This window comes from Numenius arquata, chromosome 10 (assembly GCF_964106895.1).
Source record: "Numenius arquata chromosome 10, bNumArq3.hap1.1, whole genome shotgun sequence".
NCBI lineage: Eukaryota > Metazoa > Chordata > Aves > Charadriiformes > Scolopacidae > Numenius > Numenius arquata.
The window spans coordinates 19,539,693-19,558,898 of NC_133585.1; the positions used below are offsets into that span (position 1 = coordinate 19,539,693).

A 19,206-nucleotide genomic window follows, 5' to 3' on the forward strand; every position below is an offset into this window, starting at 1 on the left:
CTTTTCATACTGGAAAGAAGTGTGGACTGCAGCCCCCTTTGTACCACGCATATCCCCGACGTGTGCTTTACAGATTATAATTGGGCAAGTAGTTCAAATTAGCTTTTCAGGACTGGCTGTTGAGAACTGATTTGTTTTGTGTTTGCTCTTCCTCGTGTCTTACTATTTGGATGAAGCTGCGACAGTTTCTGGGGGAAAAATTTTTAGATGGTTAGAGGTATAAACACAGAAAATGTTGAAAAGCTTTAAAACAAAAGTACTTGAGCTGAAACAATCTGAAAAATTTCAATTAAAATGCTGCTGACACAATCCTTCTGATCTGGATGGTACAGAATTAGTAGAAAACAGTTTTTTTTAAACTGAAACCCAAAACAGAACCAATTGTTTAGGAACTCCTTTCATAATGCTCCCTTCTAATCCTGGTTTATCCCATACGCTGACAGTCAATAACTTGATAACTATTGAATTGACTTAATCATTATACAAACTAAAGGTGTGTTTGTGCATAGTGCATGTGCTCATAAAACTAGTTTCCGCAAGACAGAGGAGGGAGGTCCAGGAAGTGACAGAATTAATTGGTGCTGACGAGGACCTGCCCTCAGGCTCTGTGGTGGCACCTAATGGGGAGAAGCAGAGGTTCAGCCCCTCGTCCCACCGCACTCAGCCTGCAGGAGGGATGGACGTGACCGAGCTTGCTCTGAGCATGGTGCTGGCTCTCAGATGAAATGATTGACTTTTATTATTAGCTTTCCTGAAACTTTGTTTAGCTGTTAGTGTCTCTGTCATGCTTTCACGTGTTTAAGTATAATTATATTTTTCAGTGCAGGAGTTAGTGACTGCTACTAAGAGATGCTGTTGCAGTCATTTCCTTTATCAGTGGTCAATTAAATAAAAACCTTTTGATTTCTGGGTCTCAAATAAGGAATTTTCCCAGAGATGAGTGATGATGAAGTAGTTGGTGCAGGCACTGGAGTTCCAGTCAGACCCACTGGCTGCCAAGGTTGGGAACGGGGGTTTGGGGCAGCAGTCCCACAGGTGATAAATGCTTTTGCCTTCTCCAGAGGAACAAGACCGAAGTGGCTCTTCTGTGTGTTCCCTGGCCAGGCTGGAACTATAACATGCCAGCCTTGAGGAGCTTGGGAAATACTGCCAAGTTTGTGTTTCTGAAATCATGCACAGAATGCTATGGGGTATCATATGTGCTTGTTCCTTGTGCTGTACGGAAGGGGTCAACCCCAGTTTCCTATCTGCTCACAGAGAGGCCAGGTGAGCTCAGGAAAGCCTAACTAGGAAACACTCAAAATTGAATTTAATGTGCTATTTAAACATCGGGTTCAAAATAAGTGTGTTTCTGTTCTTACGGCACTTCATTAGTATGTCAATCAAGATCTGCCTCTGCAGAGCACTACCTCTTGCTTGTGTTTAACTTCTGCTGAGTTGTCTTCTCTAGGAACATACCTATGGCGCACCACAGGTGAGCATTACGCATTTCCTCTCTCAGGGTGGAGGTGGGAGACCATCCTGTGAAATAGCCATAGAATCACAGAATCGTCCAGGTCGGAAGGGACCTTTAAGATCATCTAGTCCAACCATCAACCTAACTCTGATAAAACCCGTCACTAAACCATGTCTCTAAGCACTATGTCAACCCGGCTTTTAAATACCTCCAGGGATGGGGCCTCAACCCCTTCCCTGGGCAGCCCATTCCAAGGCTTAAGAACCCTTTCCGTGTCAACATTTTTCCTACTATCCAATCTGAACCTCCCCTGGTGCAACTTGAGGCCATTTCCCCTTATCCCATTGCCTGTGACTTGGGAGAAGAGACCGACCCCCCCTGGCTACAGCCTCCTTTCAGGGAGTTGTAGAGAGCAAGGTACATCATGTAGTCAGGTACAAGGTACATCATTAACTAAAGGATATTAAACATTAACATATAGGGATATTAGATTTGCATATAAGCTTCCTTGAGCTGTGGTCTGGTAGCACAATGAAACAGTGGTCTCTGATGGCTTAAAAATATTCATATATTTTTATTGGAATTTATTTCATTTTCTTCTGTTGCTCTGCTATGACAATAACTTGCCAGGGACTGTAAGTAATGTAGAAGTCAGAGTTGCACAGTACCAGTCCTCATGGCAGATAGCACATCTAGGGGAAAAATGTCAGGCATCCACTCTTAATCAAATGGAAGATTTTTCATGATAAGATGTGTGTGGGACTAGCAAAAGGATTGATTTTTACCACACTAATCACACCTGGTAGTGAGCTGATGCAAACTGAATGCAGATGAAGCATGCAGAGTTGAATGTCCTATGCTTTGGTAGTTCTTACAGAAGAAACCTGGCCAATGCTAATTGACCACAGGTGTTTATAGCCATTTACCAAACCTATGGTTCTTGTCTTAGGACCTGAACTGAATGTCAGAGTATCTGTAAAATTTATCTGACACTTCTAGCAAAATTCCCCGACTAAGTGCCTCATAAAGAATTCAATCCTAAAGCTAATTGGGTCTCCAAACTTACCCTGTAAAGCTCATCATCTGGGAGAGAGGAGTGACCTCAGCAGAGGTTACTGACGTTTCTGCTCTACTGGTTCCCTTTTTGGGCTGATGAACCCGGTTAAGGTTAGATGGAGAGCTGAATTTTTTTGAGTGTGTTTTTCTTTTCTGCATGAAAATCAGCTGGGGATTGATGGTGTAGGACTCCCCCAGTACTGGGATGTACTGGGCTGCCATGGCTTGCAGAATGTTGTACCTCTCTATATTTAAAAGCATGTGGCTTCTCTGAAGCTGTACGTACGCTGGTGCCGACTCCAAAGTCTGCAAGAGCCTGCTGTTTCTTTTCAAGAGCTGAAAGCAAGGTTTCCTCCTTTCTGAGTTTATTTCCCTGGAAAACCAGTGCGAGTTGGCTGCTCCCCAGCACGCACCAAGGCAGAAGGAATTTCCTTGTGCTTGTGGAAATCTCACTTCATAACTCTGCTTGTTGTTTCATTCTTGACGTTGTGCGTGCCAGGGATGTGTCAGTCGGCTGCTGTTTCCTCTTCATGCAGTATGACAGCAAGGTGGGAGAAGAGGGGTAAGAGGGGCTTCTTTTAAACTGGCTATAATAAAGACAAAAAGGAATTGCCTAATGGGGTTGATAAGTGCTAGAGGCAGAAAAACAAACAGTAAAAACCAAACAGCAAAGCAACAGGAATTGCTGAGGGGAATCCATCTGATACCAGAGAAAGAGAGAGAAGGTTATACAACCTTCGGCTGTGAGTGGCTGAGGGGAGACAAAACCATGCACCCTGAAATCAGTGGGATCAAAATTCACTAAAACCTTCACACTGCTTTTTGAACCAGGGTTGGGAGCCCTTTTAATACGAGAAAGGAGGTACTGTCCTTTTCAGTACAGGAAGATTCAAGTAATGAATCTGGAAACTAGGGAAAGGAATTTAGCTCTGCCTTGTCTTTGTGCTCAGGTTTCAAAGCTGACACAGCCTTAAATGCATCATGGTATTTTGTTTTGTTTCTGTGTTTCGAGCCTTCAGAATACAAGGGAATTAAAATTCTCAGCTTTTTTTTTTTTTCCCCAGTAACCATGAGGGTTATATTAAAAAAATGGAATTCAAACCATCCTACTCCAGTAAAGCAAAAATATTTTAATAGCGAAGCCGTGATCTGGCATCACAAACTGTGAGGGAGAGGTTCTAGCCCCGCTGTACGGGTAGGAAGGACTGTGTGAAGTTCAGGTCAAAGAGAGAGCACGGTGGTCTGGTGTACCGTGGCTATCCTATGTTTCAAGTAAAGGAGGAATAGTGTAATTCTCAGGGAGTTGTTGACATTTGCAATAAAATTAAGAATATAGGCTGAGAGAAGGTTTTGTTTGGGGGTTTTGGTTTGTTGTTTAGGGGAAAAGGGTGGATGGTGGCAAGGGAAGCAGACGTTAAAAGCAGTAGAGACTGCTTGACTAGTGTGCTTAACGTGCCTGTTAAACTTTTTCCTTTTCATTACCTCCTTTTCCCTCTCTTGCCTCAAAGAGGCTCTATCGAAGCCATCAAAAGCAGTAATGTTCCTGTTACAAGACTCATGGTTGCAGCATCTCCACAGCAGCAGTAACGCCTTTCTTCCAGGCACAATAAAGAACAGTGGGCAGTTACTTCATACCTCCTTTTTTTCTCTTTTTTTTTTTTTTTTTTTCCCCCTTTTCTGCAAAGAATGAATCTCCTTCCTCCTCCCCCCACCTCTTCCTGGACACTGTGGATTACCTGTTTCTCTTTAGGCAGATGGGCAAAGGAAGCAGGATGAGAAGGGAATATTTATAGCTCACCCCCTGTTTATGTTCTTTTCCTAGCAGATGTGATGAGGCTCTGTACTTACTAAAGATGGAAGGAGAGAGAATTCAGGCAGGAACAAGAAGTGTGGCAAATGAAGACCATTTGCTAACGTGTAGGTCCTGCGAAGTGCTTCCACATGCAAAGATTAACACTTCCCACATCTTACTGGCATTGCCTTTTTTGTGTCCATCTCCTGAGCCTGATTTTAAAACAAAAACAAAAAAAAAATTAAAAAAAAAAAAAAAAAGAGGGAACACTCTGCAGTTCAGATGGGTTCTCATTTGCTTGACCTTTATCCGCAGAACCATTGCCCTACGGAGGCAGCCAGTGCGAAATGTTCTTTTAGGGGCAAAATCTGACCTCTCGAGTGGGCGTACTGGCAAAAAGAGCAAGAAAAATGAGTTCAAGACAGTGGGATTTAATCAGGCAAGCGCTCAGGTCCTGGGAGACGAGCTGTATGGTTTTTAAAAAATAAAAGGCAGCAGTTTGGACTTGTTGGAAACAGGGGAGAAAATGGTGCTGGTGTGTGGGCCTGCAGCCAGGCTGCGGGATTATGGCTCCCAGGTACAAGGGATCTCCATGCCACGTTCCCTCCTCTCTCTGGCCAAACCTTTGGGGTTTTTGCATGCCCATTTGCCACAGGGCAGCCAAGCGGTGCAGTGCGAGCACTGCCCTTGCTATTTTATTGCATACCAGGCTCTCAAAAGGAAGTACGGAGTGTGCCTCAAAGGAAACTCTCTACAACTACTTGAAAGGACACTGTAGAGAGGTTGGTGCTGGTCTCTTCGCACAGGTAACTAATGACAGAACGAGAGGGAACGGCTTCAAGCTCCAACAGGGTAGGTTTAGACTGAACATTAGGAAAGAATTTTTCACAGAAAGAGTGGTCGGGCATTGGAACAGGCTGCCCAGGGAGGTGGTTGAGTCACCATCCCTGGATGTGTTTAAGAGCCGATTAGATGTGGTGTTGGGGGATATGGTGTAGGGGAGAACTTTGTAGAGTAGGGTAGATGTTGGACTCGATGATCATAGAATCATAGAATCATAGAATGGCTAGAGTTGGAAAGGACCTTAAAGATCATCTAGTTCCAACCCCCCTGCCATGGGCAGGGACACCTCTCACTAGAGCAGGTTGCTTAAAGCCCCATCCAGCCTGGCCTTGAACACTTCCAGGGATGGGGCATCCACAACTTCCCTGGGCAACCTGTTCCAGTGCCTCACCACCCTCACTGTAAAGAATTTCTTCCTTATATCTAATCTAAATCTCTTCTCTTCCAATTTAAAACCATTGCCCCTTGTCCTGTCACCACTCTTCCTGACAAAGAGTCCCTCTTCAGCTCTTCTGTAGGCTCCCTTCAGGTATTGATAGGCTGTTATAAGGTCTCCCCGGAGCCTTCTCTTCTCCAGGCTGAACAACCCCAGCTCTCTCAGTCTGTCTTCATAGGAGAGGTGCTCCATCCCTCTGATCATCCTCGTGGCCCTCTGCTGGACCCGTTCCAACAGGTCCATGTCCTTTCTGTGTTGAGGACTCCAAAGCTGGACCCTCCCAAGGGTCTCTTCCAACCTAGATGATTCTATGATTCTATGAAATACTTCACGTAATATTTAGTGTCCGAACGTATCCAGAGGCCATAGCGAAAGGTTGGAGGAGATCTACCATACGAGGTTACTGATTTGTCGAGTTGGATCCCTGGTAAAGTTGGTCTCAGTTTCAGGAGAAGACTGAGATTTCTTTTGTTTTCCAAAGGGAAATCATAGAAGCAGACCAAGGTATCCAGATGTCTCGAAAGAATGGAGGTGGCAAAGAAGGGGGCGAGCGATGCAGGCAAAGATCTCCCATGCCAGACTGGCCTGTTTTTATCTCTTTGGAGGTTTCTGAGGATGCTGAAGGAAGGCATCTGAAATTAGCAGGGCTGTGCCTGGGTGCTGGCAGCAGCAGGATCCCTCTTGACTGCCATCATGGGCCTAAGGGCCCACGTCTTCTCCCTGTCCCCATGCTGTCCTCAGACCCTACATGAGGGACTGCTTTAGGTGTCCTCTTCATCTGAGGACTGGAAGGGTCTTGTCTGTGCTTGGAGTCATGTGTTGGTTCGTAAGAGAAGGACTTAGCGACAATTAAAGCAAAGGTTGCAGTGTTGGGTGCCCAGGGGCTAAGGGGTCTCTGTGAGGAGAGGCCAGGGTTGCCTCAGGCCGGTTCCACAGCCACGCACAGCCTGGCCCCTCAGCCCCCGTGGTGGTGCCTTGAGGAATCTGAGGTAAAAAAAGGGGAAAAATGCTGGGAAAAGGAGAGGAATGAGGAAAAAAGTGTGAGGAACAGCCCTGTGAGCAGTTAGGCGGGAGGAAGAAGGGAGGTGGGGTCCTCCATGGGCTGGAGTGCGGATGTTTCCAGAAGGAACCGCTATTCCCCAGCACCCCTCAAGGCAGGGGAAGGAGTTGGCAATGAAGGGGTCAGGTGGGGGAGAAGGTGTGCCAATTCGTATCTCTTTCTTGCTATTATCTACATTAATTGGCTGTAAATCAACCTTTTCCCTAGTGGAGATTTTTATGCCAGTGATGGCGATTGGCGAGTGATCTCCCTGACCTATGAGCTTTTTCATCTTTCGTCCTTCCTCCTCTTAAGGAGAAGGAGGACAGAGCAGCTGGTCACAGTCAATCCACCACAGTTCTACTGGATTTAAGTACATATAAGCTTACCTACTGGTGCAAAAATATTAGTGGTTCTGATAAGTTACATGTTGAGGAGCTTGGGCAGCAGATTTCTTGGTCAGAACAGGGTTTTGCTCTGCTCACTAAACACAGCTGGTGTGAGGGAAAGCAAAATGGGAGGACAAAAGGGGATCCAGCGACTTACAATGGAAGTACCGTTTCAGAGAGATCAAAATGTAAGGCTGAGTACAGGAGCAGAAGTAGCTGGAGCCCTGAAGTGAGGGAAAAAAATCGATAAATGGAGCTCTTCGGCACTTTTGGGGTGGGTGGTTTGGGTTACTGTGATTGCACAGGGAAGCTTGCAGCAATTTTTGTCACTGAGATGCTGGCCAGAAGGTTTTAGGATAACCAGTGCTGGAGCCAGGAAAGACATTCAGCTTGTCATGCTGTGAGAGTTGGAATGGAGAGGAAAATAGCTGTTGCTTGTTGGAAAAGGTGAGCTGCTTCACATCTGATTTAAGGCAGCCTCATTTAAAGGAGTCCCTTCATACATTATAAAATAAGTGTTGCAGGTGGCACTTGTAAATGTGTCTCTTGAAGATTTCACGAATGGTAAGAAATTTTTAAACTGAGAACTACAGGATATTCCAGGTAGTGAGTGAGCAGCATGTTTTACCTGTGTTCTAGATTAATGTATTCACCTTTTCCATGCTTGAGGTGTGGGTTTTTTTCTGGACAACTTCTTTTCTGATTTTAATTAGGGCTTGGAGACTTGGTGCCCCGAAGTTATTGTTACCTTTCTATCATTGATAATTACATAAAATGCAGAACAGTAGCTCTGCCAGATTGTTCCCTTTTGTCCCATCAGAGAGCGCTCGCTGGTAGCTAAGAGGCTGTTTTTTCCAGCAGGGCTTTGATTAACTTTGTCACCCACGTAGAATTGAGATAGCTACATTAGGACCTATAGAGATGCTGTTATTTTTACCTTCGGATTGTCCAGTATAGACAAGGCTGGAGGAAGCGTTAGTTTTAGACAAAGGACTGGGATTTATTTATTTATTTTCCTCTTGCTCCCTTAATCATTCTGGGAGCAAAGCTGCTGCGTAACCCAAGCCTCTTAACATGCATCTTACTGCAGCTAAGACAGGAGCGAATGGATGCGAAAAGTGAATTCCTGCATCTGTTCTCTCGAGACCCAGAAAGTAATTCTGGTGTTTAAAGCTTCTGATTTCAGTGGTCTGGCTTTGGTGCTTTTCATACTCCACATGCCGCTTATTTTTGAAGCGGGGGACAAGTCTGTCTTAACTGAAACCTGGATGTAGTTATTCCGCATCTTGTTGCTGAAGTGGTGAGCTGTCTGCAGGCAAACAGTGGTGAGATCTGGTCAGCAAAGCTTGAAACAAGTTCCTCTCCTCCATCCTGCACTTGCTTCAGTCCCGAGCTTCAGCCTTCTGGCACATTTCTGTCTAGAACTGTTGAATTGCAGATGCGTGATAAAGGGTTCAGACGTTTCTACCCATCTCAATTTTAAAACTATAGCCACCCTTCAGGAATAAAAATGATTGATGATTCCTTAAGCTCTCACTAACCTTGGATGACGGGAGATGGCATTTAGGTCTCTGCTGACTTGGAGTTCATTTGTTCCTTTTTATTCTTTTCCTAACCAGTAGAGACTCTTTTCTTAGATACGGAATTTCTAACAGCAGCCTGTATTGCAAGGCGCAGTTCAGGACTGCAGAAGTGACAGATACATGTAGTGTAACCAGTGTCTCTTTCTGTAAAAACATAATGGCAGCATACTGCTGTGGGGTTAATGAAACAGAGCTGCTTCAGAGACCTGAATAGGGGTGAAAGAATTGTCGAAGAGGTTAAATCCGGGGACACCTCATCTTTTTGATGAGTCACCTAACATGCCCTGGTTTTCAACCTGTTTTGCCTTTTCCCCTCTGTTCTTGCCTCTGTTGTATGAGGGCAGGAAACTTCTGGAGCTAGCTTATACCTGTCAAATACTCCAGGCCTTAAGGTAAAGTCTTTGCAAATGCTTAGCTGATAATATCTTTCAGTTATGTAGCTATTTTGTAATGGGATAACACTGGGTTTAGTAGGTTTTAGGATTTTCTGAAAACTGCTACTAAATTTTTGGACTGCTGTGCAAATCTGATAGAAGGGCATGCTCTTGATGTGCAGAATTTCAAAAATAGATGATTAATGACATGTAAAAGAAAAGAGTAAAGCAGCGTAAAGCACGTCTCTGAAGGTGCCAGCTCTGCCGTGGTGTCAGGTAAAATAAGTATATAAACAGTGCTTTGTGTAGTACTCTCTGACAAGTAGGTTTTGTGTCTCACTGTATAAATTCTGCCCACCTATTGTTGTGTTTTTAGAAGGATTAAAATTAATGTTGTTGGTTTCAAATAGGAAAAGGTCTTTTTTTTTAAACTTCCCATAGAGGCTTCATCTCCTTAGGTCAAATTTGGTTCTGAAAACTTGCTTACGTGTGGTGCGGCTTCTGATCATTGAAGCTTCTGACTTTTTTCATAATACAGTAGTGATTCCAAGACAGCAGAGCTTCATTTGTCCAGGATGTGAAGCTGTATCTGCATTTCGCTTGGGTGTTTTTTGATTTCTAAAACTGTTTTTGTTTGGGGGAAGGGGTTCCTGGTTGTTCAGTAGTAACATGTGGGTGTTTGTCAGTCCAGACAACTTGCTATTTTCAAATGTAAAAAGGTGGATTTGCCCTTTGGTTCCCAACACATAGGAGTGTGGTGATTTTTTTTTAATGTTACTTTTGCCAAAACATGCAACTTCCCATTTCAGTTCAGTTACAGTTGTTTAATGCCCAGTTCTCTTTTGCTGTTAGTTGCCTGTTTGACCGGACTGTGGGAAGCTGGAAATGCAATTGCAAGGAGGAAAATAGAAAATGACTTGACTGATTTCATTTCTCAAGACTGAGAAAAATGGAGTGTAAATACAGCATAAATGAGAGTGATTTTCCAGAGCTGTCAATGCGCTGACCGCCTGGGCCATAGGTCCTGCTCTCAAGAAAGACTCGTGTAGTTGAAACTATCCTCTATTTGCATAGCAGGCTTCAGAAGAAAAGTGAAATGGCAGATAAAGCTGTTTAAAGTAGATTATTGAAAGCAACCCAGCAAAATATGGAGGCCTGGACAATTTGGCAGAGAAATAATCAACAGCCTGTGTTTTGTTTGCAAACTTCTGTTAGAAATTTACTTAAAAATCACCTACCTGTGAGGTACCTTTATAGAAGTGCAGGTTTGGCAGCTGTATTTTAGAAATCAACAAACAAACAAACAAAAAAATCCCAGACCATAGGAAGGCCCATATTGGACTTCAACTGTTGAAAAATCTGAGTGCTGGTCACTGAAATATATACCAGCTTAGTCAGATGAGAGCTGGTCTTTTTAAAAATTGGGTTCTTCTGTGCTTGTATTGTAACGTCAGTGTGGGGGGAGGATTAGTATATAACTAGTATAACTTAGTTTAGAAGATGGACTTTAAATCAGTCTGATTCTCGATTTTCATGAACACATTAGTCCCTTGCAAAGGCTGCAGAACATATGAACTATTCATGAGCTTCCTTCTCTGATTAGACTTTTTTTTTTGTATAGCTCAGTATCCCAATTCTTGTTTTCATCTTGAGCAATTTGTTCTTCTACGAACAGGCATGTTTACTACTTGTATCTTAGAGTTTTTGGCTTTCCTCTGTAAGGCAAGGAAAAAAGTACATGTGAGCAGAGAAAACAACCTACGAGAATGAACCTCTTTATCCACAATTCCCTAACTCTTCCCCACTGTTATGCGAAAACTTTTTTTTTTTTTAAAAAAAAACAGCCTTTAAAGGCTGATGTTTTCTGTGATTTGTACTTTCCATGTCTGTGTAGTAATCAATACTGATTTCTTAAAACTGATTAACTCAATGTGGCTTTAAAAATACACTTTTACATTAAGGAAAAAAAGAAATCACAGCTGTTCCGGTATACATTCTTACTTTAAACTATGTACGTTGAGAGTGAGGTGTGTAGAGGTGAACTTGGCTGAGGGGGGAAACCCTACTGGGTGGCAGATGGTAAGAGAAGAGGCTGTTCTTGACAGGCGCTCCTGGTTTGTGGTTACCCCTGCAGCGGATGGGAGGAAATGCCTAGCACAGGCATTGGGGGTAGGTGATGGCGAGAGGGGGGGACAGGAGGTGGCACTGGGGTGCGATTCTGCCAGACTGTTCAGCGGCACTGAACATTTGTCCTTTTTGCTGTGCTTGTATTTTCTAGGTGCATCAGAGGCTTTCTCCTTGGCAGAGTGTGAGAGTGGTCTATTGCAGTACAGTAGTGCCCTCTGATGGTGAGTACCGACACGGAGAAAACTCTTGGCTCACTTCTGACTTCACTAACTTAAATCATGTTCGCTGACCCCTTTTCTGGTTGAGGCTTTTTTTTGGCTAGAAGGTAATCCAGTTCTGAACTAAGGAAGTGACAGAGAACAAAGTGAGTCAAGATAAATTAAGGAAATGCTCGACTTTTCTAATAACTGTCCTTAAAAATTCAGACAGACCTTAGAAAGAAAGATTGCATGCAAACGTCCAATTTTTTTTTTGCCAGACTTTTTCCTGATGTGGCCGTGAGGGGCCTGTGTGATGCCTGCCTTTCAGCGTACCCTGTGCCCTGTTAACTTTATGTAATGACAGTGCAGTTCATACCAGCCACTTGCTCAATCAGTTGAAAGTACTGTTTGCTGCAGAGAATAAGTTCTGAAGCCAAGGCAGTTTTATTCCTTTATTTAAACTCTGGAACAGCTCAGACATTAAGCTTTTTTAATAAGGTTGTCATAACATAAAGCAATAGAATGCCCTAGTGGAACTTTAGAAATCTCAGTTATGCTAGAATGCGAAGAGGAAACAAGCAGCTTTGAGATCACTGCCTGCTTAACATCTGCACGTCATGCACAAAGACTAGAGCACTTACGCTGACTGACACAGGCAGTTAGTGGGTCCTCTCCCTGTTAAGGCTTGTTAATACAGCCTCAAAGCTAATAAAGTAAAGGGTTCTGGCACATTTGCTTCCCCTGCCGGGATAGCAAGTGTGTGCAAACACAGAGAGAACATGACTGCTGTGAAGAACTCAAAATAAAAACGTGAAGGCTTAAATAGGCAGAAGCGTAGAGGACAAATGTAAGGTTGAGAGGATAATGTAAGTGTGTAGCTTACATAGATTGTAGATTTTTACCTCTCCTCATATTGTGCTTGAGTATTTCTCTTGTTATTTCTTCCAATACCTTCACCTTTACCAGCAGTAAATGTTCAACACTGACTTCTTTGGCTACACCCTTATTTTACTGTACCTTGTTTTGGCCTAATGTATTGCTTTAAGTTGTTCTTATTCAAGAACAGAAATCTTTAAAGAAACACTAATGACCTGTTACTGGTGCACATAGGGTTGAGTCAAAACTTTGTGGTGCTTTTATGCAATTCATACCTCAAAGCAACTTCACGCTTAACGTGGAGTGTAAAGCTTTGAAAACCTCCATCGTCTTATTTAGCAGCATCCTTGGCCACGTTGTAGGTGCCTGTAAATGTAAGTAAAATACTGTTGCATACTATTACTTTCTTTTACTTGTCCCGTGTATTTAAACACTGGCTTAAAATTTAATTAGTGAAGATTAGTCATAATTTTAGCTCTATAATTAGTAAAATGCCAAAATGCTTTTGTCCACTTAACTTGCAGGTGCCTTCGTGCAGGCAATGCACAGGGCTGTCAGAGCGGAGGAGAGCAAGGCAGACAGCTGTATCGCACTGTCTTGTTAATAACTTTGACTGGAGCTGTCTCTTAGGTTTGTGTTACTGGCATGTCCTTCAGATTTTTTTCTTTTTTTTTTATTTGCCTCTGAGCTCTTCCCTCTCCAATGCAGTAAAAATCTGACCAGACATTACTTGTGTGGGAGGTGATGAGAGGATCAAACTGGAATTATGGACTTTCCCCACCAGTGAACTAGGCTAGAAAATTACTTTTACAAGCTTTTTGTAAGGAAAACGTAAAGCAGCTGTAATTCCAGACTTTACTGAGCCTGTCCTCGAAAAGAAATAATTTGCACTTCTTTAGCACTTCACCTAAGCTAGAAACCTTTGAGCAAGCTTTTGTGCGTGCTACCAGTGCTGATGACTCTTGGCGCAGTGTCACCTACTGCATTTATCACTGTGGTCTCTCTCTGGTCAGTGGAGGATTAAAATGTGGCAGGGCTGGTGCTGGTGGGCACTTCCTCCACAGAGCTGCGGTGGTTGTGTTGTACCAACGGGGATACGCAGAACAGTGTTGGTGGAAACGTTGTTATCTATTCCGCTCTACAATAAACTGGCTTGCTGCCTGTATAATCAAGGTATTTTAAATCTTTATTTTAAATAATGTTTTTCATGATTTGTGGTTATGTAGACAGTACACAAGTTCATGTTGTATATGCTGCTCACAGAACCACAGAATTCAATACTTAAGGGGCTATTTTAAGCTTCTAAAACATGTTGATCATTCCATCGGAGCCTGCTATCACAAGCGTAGCTAACGCTAATCTGATTCTTACCAGTCTCTTGCTAAAATACTTGAGTGAAAGAATGTAAAAATCTGAAAGCTGGTGTCATAACAGCTGCTGATAAGGAGGTTGAAATTCTGTCTAACTGTCCAAATAAATTGGCAGTTTATTTTTTTTTCAGTAAATATCTGACTGTTGTCTCTGAGCATTAAGCTTTGAAACACTAAAGCTACTAAAATCCTGTCAGGAGTCTGAGTCTTGAGAAGAGGCATTTATAGGCTTTCAAATACTGGGGCATTTTGGGATGCTGTAGTCATTTTAGATGTCCATACTTGGTCACTTCCACCTAGTCTGTAAACATGATGTGAGGACCTCTTTGTCAGCACTGGATAGCAATCCCCTGGAAGAGGGGGAAAAAAACATTTGTATGCTTGATTCAATCCACAAAAGCATGTGACAGTAAACTGAAAAGGCCAAGAGAACTCTTCCGGCTTTATAAAAGTGTGCTTGGCGCATCCTTTCTCAACAGCTTCCCTTTTCAGGAAGGCATGTTGCCCCGAGACTTGTCCTAATATGCGAATGATCTTGGGATAAACAAATTCATCATCTGGCAGCAAATCACTGAAGGGAGAGGTATAGAGTCCATTGGTGGCAAAACTTTCTGAACAGTGGCATGCTGAGAAATAGTTTCCTTCGGTAGTTAAAATTGCTTCTATTTCTACTTGTGTTGACTTCTTTGACCCCAGCTAGTTTTGATGTTAGCTGCTTAAATTGACTTGGCGTGTCAATACGTGAGTTAGAGGAGTTTAAGTCGATGGTGTGGTTCACAGCGTTGGCCAAAGCTACAACAGGTGGGAATACCAAGCCAGATGCAGCGTGGGTGGGTGTGACTTGAGACACGGCAAATGCTCTGTGCAATGAAAAAGACCTTACATTTTTACATAAGAAAAATATGTAGCATTCCAAAGTGAATCATTTTTAGGTATGCTGCTATATCTTAGCAACTCCTGCACTTTGGGAAAATTCTGACTGTTTGTGACTCAGTAGAGGGCTTAGGGAATATGAACTCTTAACTTTTTTTCTGTGTATGGATATCTTGAAGCACACAGTGTGGGCTGTCTTTTTGGCAGGAAAATAATAACTAGCTTCCAGTTTGTACAGGTCACTACTATAAATTTTAGAGAGGTGCACTGAAATCCTTAAGAATGCTCTTGAAAAAGCTCCTGACAGCACTAAAGAAATGGGAAATGTTTTACCTACACCTAAATAGTAATGTCTGTCTTCTGAAGTACAAAGTGTGTCGATCCCATGAATTTTAGATGAAATGACCTTGAAGCTTAAACTCGGAGCACCGTTCCTACAACCTCATACTCCTGACTACTCTCTTAAATATTTGTTGTCTTAGGACAAAGAGGAGGAAACCAGAACTAAACAAGAATAAAAGGGTTTGAAGTAGGTCCTTCCTTGATGTTTCCTAATATACACAGTCTGCCTTTGTCTTACGGGCTATAAATCCTGATAAATTGTACAGTGTTTTGTCTTCTTTCGTCCAAAATACTTTGATTCTCAAAACTAATCAAAACATACTGTGATGCCGTGTTGCAGCTTTTAGATATCATGGTGCCTTTGGTATAAATGTGATTGTGCTTAGACTAAATGTCTTCTACTTTTCCACAACGTACAGAAAATTTAGCAGATACTGCCAAGCTAATGGGAGTGAAAACCTCTGTCATCTCTCCGTTTTTCTTTGACGGGCACATCTCTTGATAAAAGATGAACCAAAGATTTAAAGTCTCTTTCATGTTCAGCTTGTAACCATGTTTATCTTTTCCTCCATGGGACGAATACAGAACTACTATGAGAAGATACGTTAATTTTTAATGATAAACTTGCATTTTTGTCGTCTTTGTAGAAGTGACAGTGGTTTACCAAAACGGGTTACCTGTGATTTCTGTGAATCTTCCATCCCGACGTGAACGTTGCCAGTTCACGCTTAAACCCATCTCGGACTCTGTTGGTGTGTTCTTACAACAGCTGCAAGCAGAGGACCGAGGAATTGATCGGGTCGCAATCTATTCAGCAGGTACCATTGTTTACAAACTAATTGATTTACTCGCTTGCCAGCTATTTTCATCCAGCCTTTTGCTTTTTAAGTAAAAGCTCGTTATGGTGCGAGTTCTGGGATGTTCCTGAGAAAGTAGAAGGTAGAGATGCCATTCCTAGAGTAAGACTATTGTGAGCTGTCCCTGTCAGGGGGAGGCAGTCAGGTCTGCCAAGGAAATCTGAGTGTAGAGGGGAGGAGGTGGAAAACATTCATAATGTTTAGCTTACCTCCATTAGGACTAACGTCTATGGTTTTGGTGAGTTTCCTACTATTTAGTATGAAAGACACATGTAAATTGGACCTATGTAAATATTCTAATCAATTCGTAAGTAATTGGGTGTAATAGGTAGTACAAGTGAAACAGTATCTTGCTTAGCTAGGAAAACTCAGTCATCTTTCACGTAATGTCATATTTTGCTATGTTTTGCTTAGTTGCTACGTGTTTGCTAGCCACCAAAGCTCTGAAACATCATGAGGATGTCTTATGAAAGTGCCATCAAAGCAGATATTTCCTTAAAAAGTGTTGGCCTGAGAGGGAGGTGTTTGCGAGGTTAGTGATGTCAAAGCTGTCCGATACCAGAGATTAAAATAATCATTTCTAATGCCAGTGGGGAGAGATGAAGGCCACGTAAGTGGATTGTATTGGAAAACATAGTAAAATATTCAAACTGTGTGGGATGATGTGAACTGCTTTTTATAAGATGACCCAAAATATCACAAATTTAGAAAAGCAGCTGCATACGTAGTTCAGCTAGTATTTGCCATGTTAAGGTTTCCCAGTCTATGGATCTGTCTTGACAAAGAGTATTGTCTGTGGGAAAACGTGTAAGTCCAACAGCTGGATTTGAGATGGCATTACAACTTGCTTAGCCATGGTATGTTTAGGTACTTGTTTCTACTGTTTAATGAGTCCTCTGTGTTTGCCTTGCAGATGGCACGCGTGTCGCCTCCTCCACGGGCATAGATTTGCTTCTGCTGGATGACTTCAAACTGATCATTAATGATGTCACATATCATGTTAGACCACCAAAGAGAGGTAAACCAGCCAGGTTCTGGTAAATGTCAGTAATAAATTTCAATATTCAGTTCCCTGTTTAATTGCAGGATGCTTTATTAACTTGTACAAGCACATGAAGTGTTATTTCTACAGGAAACCTTGCAGTTTCTAATCCTGCCCTTGGAGTATAATTTAGTGATATCCAAGTAATCATAGTCATTCATGATGAAAAGCAAATATTCATTATGCTTAAAGCCAGTACCCACCATGAAAGAAAAAAATAAATGTAATTTCTTTTAATTTATAAATTTTTCTGATTACTTTTCAGTAATTGCGGAAAAAAATTAATTTAACTCATTTTCAAGGAGTACAGTATAAAAAGCACCAACTTCTCACGTGCCTATACTTACCTCTGAGAAATTAAACAAAAGGACCAGTTTTGGAAATGTTTCTCTGCTTGTTGCTTGGCTCACAGATAGTGGGGGATTTTTGTCTACCTTATTGTTCTGTTATTGCTGTGGGCAATGACATGAAGTTTGCAAGCAGTATTTTTCTGAAAGGAATTTTTAGCCTTGTAGACAAACAAATTAGTAAGGATCTATAACTTGACTTGCATGTCCAGTTGAGGTTAGATGGTGGAAACGCCTTCCCCTATTTATCTGGATGTTTTCCCTGGTGTTTGGGCCTTCCTCTTTTATGCCTCTCATCAAGCAGTAGATAATTAACAAAATCATTCATAAGGTAAAAGCTGTGAGGGAACTGTTAACGTTCCTTTTACCATCTTGGGAAGCCTGAATAAGTCAACATGATAAAGGAAGTTGGTCTATCAAAAATCAGGAGGCTGACCGTATCTTTTGGGTCAGACTACCCTGGGTGGATGACTTCTAGGAAATCTGCTGATACATGCCGTCTTCCTCTGTAGATGTAGTTAGCTTCCATGGACATTTTTGCAATGAAAATAATAAAAATGTATTCTAGCTTTTTACTGTTTACAATATTTAAAAAAAAAAAAAAGTAAAAAAATAAATCTGACTCAGGGAACTTTGTGCAGCCACTTGTGTCCGTAGCGTGCAGGAGTCTCTGGAACTGGGAGTGCGACATTGGGTGAGATGTTGTTTCTTCCCGATCTGTGGATTAGACTGACCTCCACTAGAAATGTGTTTTTTCAAATCTCCTTAAGAGCACCTTGACGGAAAACTCTCCATTAAGACTGGGTATCTAAATCACTGGATATTTCACACACACACGAGTTATTCTCTGCTCTCTTGCCCTGCTTTGTGTCCTGAATGGGGCGTTTTCACACACTTCTAAGACATTATAAGACAGAGAAGTGGAGTGAGTATTTTAACAAGTTATCTCTTCCAACTGTTAGCCCCTGAGAGCATATGATGGTATCAAGGCTAGCTGGTCTAGGCTGTAATTTTTAATACAACTAAATGAGAATGCAAATACGGTGTCTGTTTCTGCACTAGAGAAATTGGTGTCCCAAGGTAAGGCAATCCATACGTTCCACTTACCTAATGTTTGGGAGAACAATGTCTGTGCCAGTGAGTCGGTGTGGTTTTGGTTAGTTCGCTTGTGTGATATACCCTTTGTGCGCTGGTACGTGAGCTCCGGGATCACCTAGGTTACATGAAATGCTGCCTCTGATTCATTTGCCAAGGAGATTTCTATAGTTAGCTTGTATTAAAATGAATGTGCCCATAAATAGGCATTGAGATTAGTTCTGTTAGACTTTGCAGCCATTGCTTTTTCCATTTTCACAAAATTGCCCTGTGTATTTTGAAATGTAAGTGCCAGAATGCTATAATCTTAAGTACTTTTTGATGGTCACTTCTGTAGGAACACATGGGTTTTTTTCCTTCGGGGCCGGGGGGGGGTGGGGGTGGGAAGAGAAAGTAGCCCTTTAGCTGGGAGGGGAATATCGTGTGCTTTGTGTGCCTTGGCACAGACATCTGAGGCACTTCTTTCCCCTGAGCTGCTAGCGTTAAAACTTCAGTTATCCAGAGCTTTTTATGAATCTAAACTCTTTCACTTGTTGCTCATTCAGAGAGTTGCAGGCCAAGTCTAGATGGGTTGCTGCAGCTTTTCCATGTCAGTTTTGTTTTCTATGTTGATAAAATCATATTTTGAGAAGATAACCTAAGGAGTCACAACTCCTTCACAAGTTGATTTCCTTTAGGAATCCTTTTTGTGTTGAAATGCAGGAATAAAGTCAGTTCCAGTTAGTGGCCCTGTTACTGTCTTTATTTGAATACTGTGAGGGAGAATTTCGTTGTCCTGTAGGCATCACAGCATGGGGAAACAGAGAAACAATTCCTGGCATTGGTATTCAAAATGATTACCATAAGACTGCATGTTCTGGGGTCACTAGCCCAAGATCTTTGGCCACCATCATCAATAACGGTGGTTACTGATGGTCTGAATTCTAGCTGTTTTTTGACAGCTGGTGTGATGCATCATACCAGTTTAGTTGTTTATTTGTCTTTGTTAAGTCTTGTGTATAAATATGGATCGAAAGTAGCTGTTGATAATCGGGCAAGCTAATAGTATGTATGTCTTTTCGTTGTTCTTACCAAATTTTAGGAATATCCGATAATAAAACCTGGTTTTC

The 19,206-nt window shown here is 42.2% G+C and overlaps 1 protein-coding gene across 2 annotated transcripts in view; it reads left to right on the plus strand.

Moving 5' to 3' along the window:
* The window catches only part of MCU (mitochondrial calcium uniporter), a 101,921-nt gene that overhangs the window by 75,995 nt on the left and 6,720 nt on the right, over window positions 1-19,206 (plus strand). For both annotated transcript variants that reach the window (XM_074154686.1, XM_074154685.1), the window contains exons 2-4: window positions 11,247-11,316; window positions 15,404-15,574; window positions 16,527-16,631. In XM_074154686.1, the coding sequence (XP_074010787.1) occupies window positions 11,247-11,316; window positions 15,404-15,574; window positions 16,527-16,631 (346 nt within the window). The remainder of the gene's footprint in view (window positions 1-11,246; window positions 11,317-15,403; window positions 15,575-16,526; window positions 16,632-19,206) is intronic.